At 39.4% G+C, this 12,990-nt stretch overlaps 1 protein-coding gene across 1 annotated transcript in view; it reads right to left on the bottom strand.

Moving 5' to 3' along the window:
* Nucleotides 1-12,990, bottom strand: part of HECW2 (HECT, C2 and WW domain containing E3 ubiquitin protein ligase 2) — a 291,378-nt gene that overhangs the window by 173,658 nt on the left and 104,730 nt on the right. The window contains exon 3 of the mRNA XM_087819690.1: nt 12,051-12,377. Coding sequence (XP_087675816.1) covers nt 12,051-12,342 — 292 coding nt within the window. The 5' untranslated portion in view covers nt 12,343-12,377. The remainder of the gene's footprint in view (nt 1-12,050; nt 12,378-12,990) is intronic.

The raw sequence follows: 12,990 nt of genomic DNA, 5'->3' as shown, positions 1-12,990 counted from the left end.
CGCTTTCACCTCTGAGTCTGCCTTTAGGAAACAATAAATAACACAGTGAGAGTTTGGAGGAAGATGAGTAGGTTTGATAGTTTATGGCTAAGGAAGTTTTGTGCCCTAAACAATCACATTAGATCAGTGATTTTCAACCGGTGTGCCACATGGCACACTGATGAACCCCAAGGATTTTTATAACATGCAACATCTGACTATTTAGTCAGGGGCATTGACCTCTTCTCCCTTAGATTGTCAAATAAAAATAAAAACATGACAACAGCCAATACAACAATATCCATCTGGTGTAAATGAATTTAAATTACACCTATTTTTTTTCATCAGATCAGCTAAAAACTTACTATACTTTTTGGTGTGCCGAGGATTTTTAGTAATTAATTTATGTGTGCCATGAGATGGAAAAGGTTGAAAATCACTGTATTAGGTCATCTCGGCCTTTCCTGTGCCCAGAGTTTTTATACATAATCCTATGGATTTAAGGTCCCAAGGAATGGGGCGCTGCACTGACAAGGGAACATAGGAAATAAAAGAACAAAACATATTTCTGCGTGTCTGATAAGTCACCTGAAAACCGTGACGGCTTTACAAGAAAAGACTTTCCCTGAAGTATCGCTCAGACAAAGGGACAGTATGTATCGAAGGGTTATTTAGACAGCGCTGTAAAAAACAACTTATGAAATAAATCTTTATGAGCCTCCACTAAAGGAACTCACCATCCTCTACTGAATCTTCAACGATGAAACGATGCTCAGCACGGGCACCGCAAGGCGCGGTTAACACCTGGTATCACCACACAAGCTCGCTCGGTACAAGAGGCGAGAAGGGCAACATCCAAACGGCATGGGGACCTCCGCAGGCCCGCAGCGTCTGCCCCTCAGAAGGAGCGTGAGATACGCAGTTCTTCCAAGAATCCCACCCGGCTGAGTGGAGTTTTAGTTTTAAATGAGAGGAGAGTTTTATATAAAAACGGCTCCTAAACACAAGCCAACTCCTTTTTTTTTCTTGGCACTCAGTCTAAGACAGGAGTCTGTTCAAATATTGGAAGAAAAACGGACTCTGCTGAACTTGTTAAGTCATATTGCATTTTGATAGAGGTTTTCAAAGGCATTTTCAACTATACTCAAAAATCACCTGCAGGAATTGACTTTAGCACCTAACTCCACTGTAGAGGAAATTCCTATTAGATGCTGTATTTTTTCTGACTATTTTACTGTGCACCATGGACATATTACTTAATCCATCTGGACCCTCAGTTTCTCATGTAACATGAGGCCAGCCGAGTAAACAAGCACTGATTTCCTTCCAAAATCTAAAACCTCTGTGACTCTGAGGTTTACAATAAGTGTCAACAGACAAATAATATATTTTAATGATTCCAAATGACAAAACTGCAGAACTTCCTCTGTCAACGTTCAAGTTCCTTAAATAAGTAATATGGTTTCCTTACATTTGGGTAAAACTCATGTAAAAGGAGGTTCCACCCATAGCATCACATAATGCAAAGATGGTACTGTTGCTGCTTATCTTAGTAGTACTACTGTAGTAAGAATGACTTTTACAAGTAATAATAATGATTTTTTATAAGAAAGCTTATTAGTTTCATAGCATTCCATTCAGGCAAATGAATCACATGATGGACTGGAAAATTCTAAGTTACCTGACATAAGCTGACCTGTGACCTTGCTCAAGTCAGCAGTTACCACGGGTCAGGTGCACGGCACAGTTCACCTTGCTTACCTCCTTGAAACAGCTCAGGAATGACAGGTTTGGGCAGTTAAAGCAAACAGGAAAAATGGCTGCAAGTAGCCCAAAACTAAAAATGTGACCTCCTCCAAATGTTCACTGAATTCTTAAGGCTTTCCTTTTCACACGGAATGTTTTATCATAATAAAAATATACCACAGGTATACGTACACCTAAAGAAAAAAAATCTGTATGAATGCTATAAAAAGATACATAACAAATATTTAGAATCCCATTAGTTAATGTAAATTCTCAGTTGGAATTTTCAAGGTTATTTTTTTAGGTTAGTCTTTGAATAACAAGTTTGCTTCTAAGAGTATAACTTAATGCTATAACTATAGCATCCCCCCAAAAGTAGTACTTATAATTTCATAACAGCATTTGTTTGTATTAGAGGTGTAATAGTTATATCATGAATATACAAGTATATTTCAGAATGTCAAAAACACAATAGATATTCTTCATGCTAAACTACACACAACTTTCAGAAAAACATCTATGAAGGCTTGAGCAGCAGACGCATGATTTTAGAAATAAAAGAACAGGAAAAGACATTTAAAAAATGAGAGTATAAAGCAGTAAACATGCTAAATTCAGGGAATTAACTTATGTCTATTTAAACATACAGTGATTTCCATACTGAAAATGGAAGCCATGGGTAGGGAAACAGGAAGCAAGAGGCCAACATATAATAATTGGGGGGGGGGGCCTAGAATGGGAGCCCTTTATGATCTTAAATATAGATGATATTTTAAAAATTCTTCCAGATGCCTAATACATAAACTACTAATGTTGTTGAACAAATGAGTGAATGAATACCAAACTAATCTGCTAAATAAATCATTAAGAGAAAACTATATAGCCCTGGCCCGTGTGATTTGGTTGGCTAGACTGCAGACCAGTCACATTGTTAGCAAGACTACATACACCTTTTATGGCAGAGATAGTGACTGCTCCCTAAATGGCTAAGGGCACCTCTCTGCTTCCCAGTCCCCTGGCAGTTGGGCAGATTACGAGACTAATGCTGAACGATGGCTCTAAGCAGGAGTGAAATGTGTCGCCTTAGGGGCAAAGCATTTAAGAGCTGGTATAAGATTCCTCAGGTCTCTCTTCCCTTGACACCTGCTTCAGGAGGCTTTGTGTTCCAGGCGGGATAATGACAAGATGGTTGAGCCTTCAATCATTCAATTTGGCAAAAATCAAGAGGGTGGTGAGCCTGCATCACTAAATGACAGCACAAAGCAATACTCTGCTAACCCATATGCTGGCCACATAGCATTTGCAATAAATCATCTCTTATTCTTTAAGCCACTGAAGTTTCGGTATTAGCTCACTTCTACAGCATAAACTGACCTATCCTGACTAATACAGGGTTGGGCCAGCGTAGGTTTACAGTTGGGTAAATCTACTGAGTATGGGTAACACAGAGTTTATTCTTGTATTATTATTTATTAACCAGTGTTTTATTTTCCATACAAACAACTGCAAATCTGCTTTTATCCCACCTTGTACAACTAGGTAACTAAAGTAATTCAGAGTTAAATTGTTCCAAAAATCATTTCATGTACAAAGCTGTTATTTTCTTTTTGTTGATGTTGTTGTTGATCCTCACTGGAGGATATTTTTTCCATTGATTTTTAGAGAGAGTGGAAGGGAGGGAGGGGGAGAGAGAGAGAGAAACATCAATGTGCGAGAGACACATAGATTGGTTGCTTCCTGCACTCGCCCCGACTGCAACCCAGGGACATGCCCTTGACTGGGAATCAAGCCTGCAACCTTCGGTGGGTAAGCCAACTCTCCAGACACTGAGCTACACTGGCCAGGGTGAAAGCTATTATTTTCTAAAAGCATTTTTAAACTTTAAAGATATGACCTAAAGCAACTTTTCTTTGGCAGTAATCATGTAAAAATACCAAAAGAGCTTAAGAACAGACACACTCTTACCTGTATGTGATGGCTATTCTGGAAACTAAATGCCTAGTACATAAATTCTTTGTTCCATTAGATTGAATTTCAGATTAAACTACAGCTTTCCCATCACCTTGAAAAGCCTGTTGGTTTAGAACCTACATAATACTCAAGTTAAAATACTGTATTGTTTAGCAGTCGTATTTTAGGAGCGTTACGTAATTCCTAGTGCTTTGTGTCATAGGAATGGATTTTGCTTTCTGTAAGCAGAAGTGGACACTTTAATCTGGAAATCTCTTCTTGTGAATTCATTCTGTGGGTGAGCTTGTACTTCAGCTTCAGACTTCCAGGAAATGATTTTATTATTACTAGTGGCCAAAATGATGATGAGAGTTTATAATCAGCAGCACCTCACAATGAGCCTGACAGTTTTGTACACATTCTTACTTAATTCTCATACTATTGGTACCTTTAAATTTTTTTTTTTATTTTTAGAGAGAAAGGAAGGGAGAGGGAAAGAGGGAGGGGAATATCAATGTGAGAGCAAAACACTGATTGGCTGCCTCCTGAACTCCCCCTACCAGAGACCAAGCCCGCACCCCGGGCATGTGCCCTAACAGGGAATCGAACTGGAGACCTTTCAGTGCACAGGACAACACCCAAGCAACTGAGCCACACAAGCCAGGGCCATATTGGTACTTTTCTTAGTCTTTTTTTCTTATAGATTAAGACACTGAGGCTTAAAAACATTACATAATTCACTCAAGCTAGTAAGTGGTTTAGATTTACTAGTCTGTCTGACTACAGAGCCTGTGCTCTCAACAACTGATAACACCAGAATTTCTCAAAGTGTGCTGCAGGTGATAATCTTGGGTGTTTCATAGACAAAAGTTATTTAACAGTTAATGCATGTTAGAAAGAAATATAACTAACACAGATAACCTTTCCCAGACCTTATTGCTTAGAACAAGCTCAGGGTAGGTAATCATCTTGTTTTGTTTTAATCAGGTGGCTTAAAAAAGTAGCAACAGTACAGGTGATAATCCAATACTGCAAAAATCATGAAGGTGTTGAGCAAATATCTAAAGATTAGAAAACAATGGACTACATTTTTCAACACAGGAGGAAACAATGAAGACTAGGACACCAAACACAAGTTCCAGCCCTGACTGCCTCCAACCAGCTATACCATTCCAGATCTTACTTTTTAACCATAAAACATCAGCTAAAACTTTGGGATCTTAGAGCTCGAAAGTATATAATCTTAGAATATGCCTTTGAAATAAGAGGCAACTTCATTTTCATATTCTTTCAAGTACTCATGCTCTGCTCCATTTATCTATTAAACTTGTAACTTTATCTAATAGAAATAAATTAATAAAATAAAATATAGGATCTTAATGTCTTGGCTAACTATTGCAGCCTTACTTTACTGTACTGCCCAAATGCAAAGAAATATGAAAAAAGTCATAATACACAAGCCACGACATTTTTGTAAGGCAAAGTCAAAATACAGTTGCTCTGCCACTCATCTTTGAAGATATAATCAACACATGGACACTAAGAAGTAAACTCAAAAGTGTGGTCCGGACAAATGGTGGTAAACTATATGCTACTGGGTCCATAACAAGATAAGAAGCTTGTGCCAGAATATGAAATACCTACATCAAGAAGCCCATTATTTAGTTTAGATAATTTTTTAATAGTAAGATTTTCTAAATAAATGAAGTTAGTTACATTGATTTACATTCTGGAGGAAGTTTCTTATCTAGTAAAAAGCCAATGGTGGACCAGCACCTTGAGTAGCACCGGTGTACAGCACAGTATAAACTATTTTCAGTGTGCGTTTTTCTAGCTCTGTTCAGGTACCTGAAGTTGCCTGCAAATAAGAAATGGCAAGTTAAGCCTTTTGAAATGTTGTTCTTTTTCTTTTTTTAAATATATCTTTATTGATTTCAGAGAGAGGAAAGGAGAGGGAGAGAGAGATAGAAACATCAATGATGAGAGAGTCATTGATCTGCTGCCTCCTGCACACCCCCGACTGGGGATTGAACCCGCAACCCAGGCATGTGCCCTAACCGGGAATCGAACCCTGATCGCCTGGATCCTAGGCCGACGCTCAACCGCTGAGCCACGCTCGACCAGGCTGAAGTGTTTTTCTTTATAAGCACAAGACCAAACAATAAGAGGAAATCGAGTGTGAGCCTGAAACAGATGTAATGTGCTCTGCCTCCTGTTTAAAAGGTGTCCATCTGATGTTTCCATCTGAAAGCTGTTTGGCTTGGACACCCGAAGTGTTTCTGCACAAAATAAACATTTGGCTCTTTTTATTTAGTGAGTTTAGGAGGAAGCAATGAGTAGCACTGTTAAACTTGTGAGGGGTCAATTCTAATTTTGCAGAACAATAATAAATTATAAACCTAGTGATTTCTGAAAACCATTTGCAAGGTACCAATTGCTATAATTTGGAGATTCGGGGCTACAGTTTAGCTACATTGCGATCATGTCTGGAAGTCTTAGGGTCTATATGAGAAAATGTAATAAGCATCTGTTTTGAGAACCATGTTTACATCCAAAGTTTCCCCAAAGGGTGCCTTGATATTTTCAACTCTTTTTCTTTGCATTCCCAGCAGGACCTATAAACTGCCTAAAATGGCTAGAGAAAAATTTATGTTTCTGATCTAGGAGGATTATTTTCCCTCCAGATCAGCAGTGCTGAAAGTCAGCTGGAGTGAGTTACACAGTGTAAAATATTGTTAACAATTAACCAAATGAAAACAAAACTTGGGGAGGGCAGATAGGAAATATCTATAATAGTGTCAACAATAAAAAAAACCCCAAAAACCCTCATACTTGTAGAGAGGCAGAAAAAATAAGCCAAGAGAAATACAATCAAAATGCAGAGTATGCCAAAAGCTACACCTTGCCAGCCCAATGCTCCACCCGAATCCTTCCCCTTTGGGACTTATTTCTATAGAGACCATGTCTCTGTGCCACAAATAAAACTAGACGTTGCTAGGAAACAGCCCAGATTCTCAGGACACAAGTGAAGGGGAGCGGCTGCTTCCTACCAAGAAGTATAGAAATCTGAAGCTATTCCTGACATACATGCTACTGTTATGAAACCTACATTCTCAGCACATCTATTTCACAGAGAGCTCAAGTGCTGTTTTGCCCTAACAGCTTTGAATTTGACATAAGTGGGACCCTGAAACTCATTTCTTCATCCTGGCCGTGCACTTTGTCTTTTCTTTCAGGTCTTCTCCAAATGTATCATCTCACCTGTCTTCATTTAATAATGCCCAAGAAAACTTGCATATTTTCAAGTTGCTATTTATTCATTTGAAAGGTTCTTCCTATTATTATTAGTTCTATTAAACTTTTGAAAACTTCCCCATGACTTGGAGCTACTGTTTTTAAATAACACGTTTTTGTTATGTCTCTTTAAAAGCAACCCAGTGTTTTCACCTGTATTAAAGCTTCCCCGAGCACTCTCCCTGAAGCAGTACCTACCGAAGCAGCCCACTCACTCCGCCCTGCCTTTAAAAGCAAGTGGTGTCTCTCCTTTGCCCTTTCTCATCTTTGTTTGCAGCCAGCCCAGCAGCTCAGTTAGGAATAACTACTGGTATAAGAGAGGCTCACTAATGATGAGTTAAACAGAGAGAGGGAGACTTTCTCACAGCAAGAACATTGAAGCACCAGTCCAAGCTCTTCCTAACTTCCTGTTATGTCACCCTTAGCTTTTATTCTTCTTGATTGGTGCCTTATGGCTGCAACATGGATGCAACTCAAAACATGACATCCTTCCACCAGAGACCCAAGTATAAGAAAGGGGGAAGTTTAAAGACTCCCTCTTCATGAGGCTCTGGCTTTTCATTGAAAAGGAAGTTCCCGCCCTGCCAGTGTGACTCAGTGGTTGAGCATCACCCCATGAACCAGGAGGTCACGGTTCAATTCCTGGTCAGGGCCCATGGCTGGGTTACGAGCTTAATCCTCAGTATGGGGTGTGGGAGAGGCAGCCAATCAATGATTCTTTCTCATCATTTATACTTCTATCTCTCTCTCCCACTCCCTTTCTCTCTCTAAAAACAATAGAAACACATTTAAAATAATTTTTTTTAAAAAGAAAAGAAAAGGGAGTTCCCCAAAGTCTTCCCCTTACATCTCACTGGCCAGGACAAGGTCACATGCCTACTCCTAGATGACTCATTAGTTGATTACCATATAGAGTTAGACCTTTCTTGAGCCTGGGGAGGACCTACCTGCCCTGAGGTCAAGGGCTGGCTGCCCACCCCCTGACCCCATCAGGAAAAAGCTGTCAGAAAATGGCTGTCAGTTAAAGACCACAGTGCTGCCCCCCATTCATCTCCAAGTGTGATGGCAAAGTCCCCACAGGAGTAAGGCCGCCTCTAGAACAGCCTGCCTGGGCCTCGAGAGAGAAATAGCTATCTCTGCTTTTCACTCATGCTGAGGTCCCAGATAAGCAGTCTTTCTTTTAAACACAGCCATGGTCCCGCAACTATACAAATGAGCCACATTTATTGTTCTAGATGCTGGGATCTATGCCTTTTAAACCCATTCATTATAGAAGACCTGCTAAAACTTACATCATGCCTGAGAACATCAAGTAACTCATTCTACCTGCATGGTATTTTTATTCATAAATGCTAGTCTGTATTTGTCCCAGCCCCTTGAGAGGTCTGCGGGTGCCGATTCCTCACCCCTCTTCCTTGCTAGGGATCAAAAGCTATTAGAAAATACACTAAGAAGAACTGACAGGCAGATGAGACTCAAACAATCATTTATTATTTTTCCAGAGTTCTCTGGAAATGGCTAGATGGGGAAATTAAGTGGAGCCTCTTGCTGCCTATCCTAAGTCAGAAGCATGAGAGGAACTTCTGCTTCAGGCCACATTGAAGTCTTTAGTTCCAGATTAGCCTGCTGAATGGAAACAGCTACAAAAGGAGGAGGCAGTGGTTTTCAGATATTGTGCAACAGGTGGTATAAGACTAAAATCTTAGGGAGAAGAGATACTTATGAGGTGCCTCTGTGACCACTCAGATCTCAGCCAGGGGATGATTTCCTGGGTGCAGTGCAGGGAACTGGAGTCCATGGCAGTTCTGATGAACTAAGGAGGGAGGAATCTCCAGGCAGAGCACTGGAAAGAGTTATGGAGGAGTGAAGGCCAAAAGCCCACATGTGGATCCCCCACAGGCCTTTGGCTAAAGTCTGGGCTGCATATGTGCAGAGTAAGACTACCAAGGTTTTCCAGGCAGTGGTGCTGCAGGGCTGAGAGTAAAATGGAGATAACAGAAATCAGGCAGGGCTGGAGAACACTGCCATTACAGCCCAGCCAGAGTGAAGACAACTGTAACATTGTAGGCATCCAGCTAGGACATCAGAAATGACTCTACTTAGGAATAAGTACAAAGTCCTAGAGTAAGGCCTGCTGTAGACTCACCTAACAAAACCGCAAACCAAAAAAACCGCCCTAAAAAAATCCACAGGGGACACCAAACCTGGCGGCTGAATGCCATCAAGTTAGATGGGCTAGGGAACCACATTGGGCTTTCCACAGATCCATCTTAACAAAGTATAAAATCATGCCCACCAAATTCAAGGAAATAAACCTGCCTACTAGAAAATTAACACTAAAACAAAAATCATCCCACAGAACTCAGGATTTCTACCATACAGAATCTTCAATGTCCAGTGTAAAGTCAAAAATTGTTAGATCAGCAAAGAAACAGGAAAATGGTATCCAGAGTCAACAGGAAAACATACAATAAAAACTGCCCTTAGGTAACCCCAATATTGGACTTGGCAGATAATTTAAAACAGCCATATTCAGTTTAATTCAAGGAATTGAAACAAAAAGATGGTTTGAATGAGTTAACATATGGGAGATCTCATGAAATAAAAACTATAAAAAGAGAAAATAAAAATTCTAAAAATGAAAAGTCAAACAGCTGAAATTTAAAAATCCATTGGATGGGATGGAAAGCAGAATGAAGATGAAAAAAGTGAGTGAACTTGAAGATAGGTAAACTATCAAACAGGAAATTACCAAATCTGAGTATCAAAGAGATCGAAGCAAAATTAACCAGAGTCTCAGAGCTTCCCAGAACAACATGAAATGATGCAACATATGTGTAACTGGAGTCTCAGGAAAAGAAAGTGAAAACATATCGAAAAATCATTTGAAGAAATAATGGCCAAAAATGTCCCAACTTTCATCAAAAATATTTACTTATGAGCTTAGAGAATCCCAACCAGGATAAATAAAAAGAAAATCACACCTGGGTACACTGTAGACAAAGTGCTAAAAACCAGGATAAAGAGAAAATGTTGAAAGTAGCTAAAGGGGGAAAAAAAGACATTAAACACAGGGAAGCAAAGATATAACGATGATATGTGAGAAAGATACAGAAGCATCTTGAAATAAACTGAAGAAGAGTTAGCACTTTTCAAAAGAGGTGTATTTCCTAATTCAGTTTTCTGGGCTAAATCCTTAGGTTAATTCCAGATTTAGCACTCTGACCTCTATTTCTGTCTCTAGAAAGTTAAACATAAGAACACGAAGATTTTGTAGTTTTGTCACTCAGAGATAAGATGAATTTGGCTATGAATTCCTTAGTTGCTTCTCGATTAAATTTAGATAGAGAAATATAACAAGTGGGGTGGGGAAACAGAATGGAAGGTAGAGGGGAAAGTATGAAGTAACGGGAGTCAATGTTTTAAGTGACTCTAGCATCTTACAAATTAAGTCATTCACACAAAAAAGAAATCATCCCATATAAAAAAATAAAATTGATTATGTCCCAAAGAAATATCACATAAAAACACTTAAGAAAAACACTATCTGCTATTTATAGTCTCATATTTAGCATTATGAAATCTAAAATGAGAGAAAAGGAAAAGCATTATGAGAAAAGTAAAAAGAAAAAAATTTATGAAATCCAAAAGGGTGAAATTCCATCAAAACCTAGAGTTAAAAAACAGTAAGACATATTTTATGAACATAAGTAGATATTAGATATAAATATATAATGTTTAAATCATATAACTTCCTCACTTTGAATATATATTTAAACACACTTGGGGAAAATGCTGAACTCTGAAGACTTTTCCCCCTTTTGTTGTTGTAAGGGAGGGGGAAATTCATTGGTGGTTGTTGTTTTTTTACCGTTTTAGATTTTTACTATCCAACATCATTAAACATTAAGAGATACAAAAGCAAATACAAACCAATTTAATATAAAATTCCTTGTCCCAGAGAAACATAAAGCACAGTGGGTTTAACAATCTAGTAAAACTTCTGCAAGGATGTCACTTTGCCTCAAACCAGTTTCTCAACAGTGACACTGTTGACATTTGGGGACAGATAATTCTTTATTGGGAGGGGCTATCCTATGCATTTTGGAATATTTAGCAGCATCGTTGGTCTCCCATGTCCCCGACCCAGTTGTGCCAACCAAAAATTTGTCCAGACATTGCCAAATGTCCTATAGGAGCAAAATTGCTCCTGGTTGAGAAGCACTGCCACAAACAGGTTTCTTCTCCCTAACTTATTTAAAAACAAAAACAAAAAAAGCTTGGCTTATAATCTACATTGAAAGCAACAATGTCTTTCTAATAAATAACTGATGTTAATTTGTTTTTAATTCCCTTCATTCAGTGAACAAGTTCTCCAAGTGTGGGGAATGTTAGATTTCATCATCAAGTTTGATCTAGATTTTCTTTATGGCTGGTTAGTAAGTTTTGACCATTGCTTTCAAATAAAGCAGACTTTATATTTTCTGGGATATGTTATTTATCATCCAGCTACCTATGAATACAAATTAGCTAAAGAGAGCTGGGACACTTTTATTAAAACAAATAGCAACCGATTTCTAAGTCATATGTTAGAAGAATATGATACTTTCTTCACCTAATTGATCTAGGACACATCAAAGAACTCTGAAATTATACTTTAGACTGCAAGTTGTTCTTAATGAAATTCAACCTTCAGAAAACACAGAACATTTTTCAAATCAGTTATCTAAATCTAGATTTTTTTTCATCAGTTTAAAAATATTCATAAATGCTAATAGCCACCTCTTTCCAAAGTGGGACTACTGATCAAGGGCAACATGAAGTTTTAAAAAGAAGATACTGTAAAACCTGCAGGTCTTGGCATTTAATGAGGGTAGAGATGTAACCACAGAATTCATATCAGAAAAGGTATTTATAATTGCTATCTCGCTCCCTCCCAAAGAGGAAGAAAGAATTCCCAGAATCTTGCTGTTTTTATTTATGTATGTGAATTTTTTTTACAGGAGAAAATACAGAATAGCATGATGTTGCAGTAAAAGGTATGCTCCAAGTCACAAGCAGGTCTACTGCCTTGGACTCACCTATGTGATAGAGTCCAATCCAGTCACTCGGGTCCACCTCTTCTTTAATGTCCCAGAAGATGATGAGGTTCTGGGCTCGCCCCAGTGTGTACTCGTACATGCTGGCCGTCAAGCTGGAGCGGCTCTCGGAAGTCACCAGGTCCGTGTCACTGTTGGCCCGCTGCAGGGTCATGTTCTCCGGCATGGAGCTCTGGGCGGCGAGGCTCTGGAGGTTCTCGGGGCTCAGCGTGTACCGCATCTGGGGATTTCGCCGTCGCACGAAGAGCAGGTGCTCCCGGGCGGAGCTGGCCATCCCGTCTGCCCCTCGGAGGTCGGCTCGCTACGAAGCTGCAAGGCAGGCAAGCAAAAGCATTAGTGCTGCCATCTGAGGAATTAGCTTTAAGCTGCCCAGGCATACAGCCTTGATTTAAAGCCTGACCGTGCAATAATCTTCTACTGTCAAAATTAAACCTATTATTCTACTGTCAACTGATGATGTCAGAAGCAAGCGAGGTCAGCTGATGGCAAAGGCCATGACATGCCTGTGGCCCTCGATTTCACTCGGCACAGCTTGCTCTGAGCAAGTGAGGAAGAAGAGGATTTCTCGGCCCTTCCTTTTAGGGCTATCCTTTCTCCTTCAGAAATGGCATCCTCTTTTTCTTCACCCCACACACATAATTTTTTGCTGCTGCTATTAAATTTTAAAATAGCAAGACAGAAAATTTTGACATGTGCGAAACAGGTGAAATGCACCATTGAGGACAAGTTCACTTGCTCAGTTTCCTTCGCATAGGAATGTAACTCACTAAAGTCTTTTTCAGGAGCTCCTCATTTAACTACAGTGGCTGTCACAGTTAAAACTACAACATCCAGGTACTCCCTAGCCTTCCATTCCCTGTCCTTCCTTTCTTGCTTTTTTCTCTCAATAGCAATTATTATCATCTGATGTTCCATATAGTAG

The sequence above is a fragment of the Miniopterus natalensis genome, chromosome 8 (assembly GCF_054644295.1).
Source record: "Miniopterus natalensis isolate mMinNat1 chromosome 8, mMinNat1.hap1, whole genome shotgun sequence".
Taxonomy (NCBI): Eukaryota; Metazoa; Chordata; class Mammalia; order Chiroptera; family Miniopteridae; genus Miniopterus; species Miniopterus natalensis.
The sequence above is the reverse complement of the archived record's forward strand: the minus strand, read 5'-3'. Positions and strand labels throughout refer to the sequence as shown.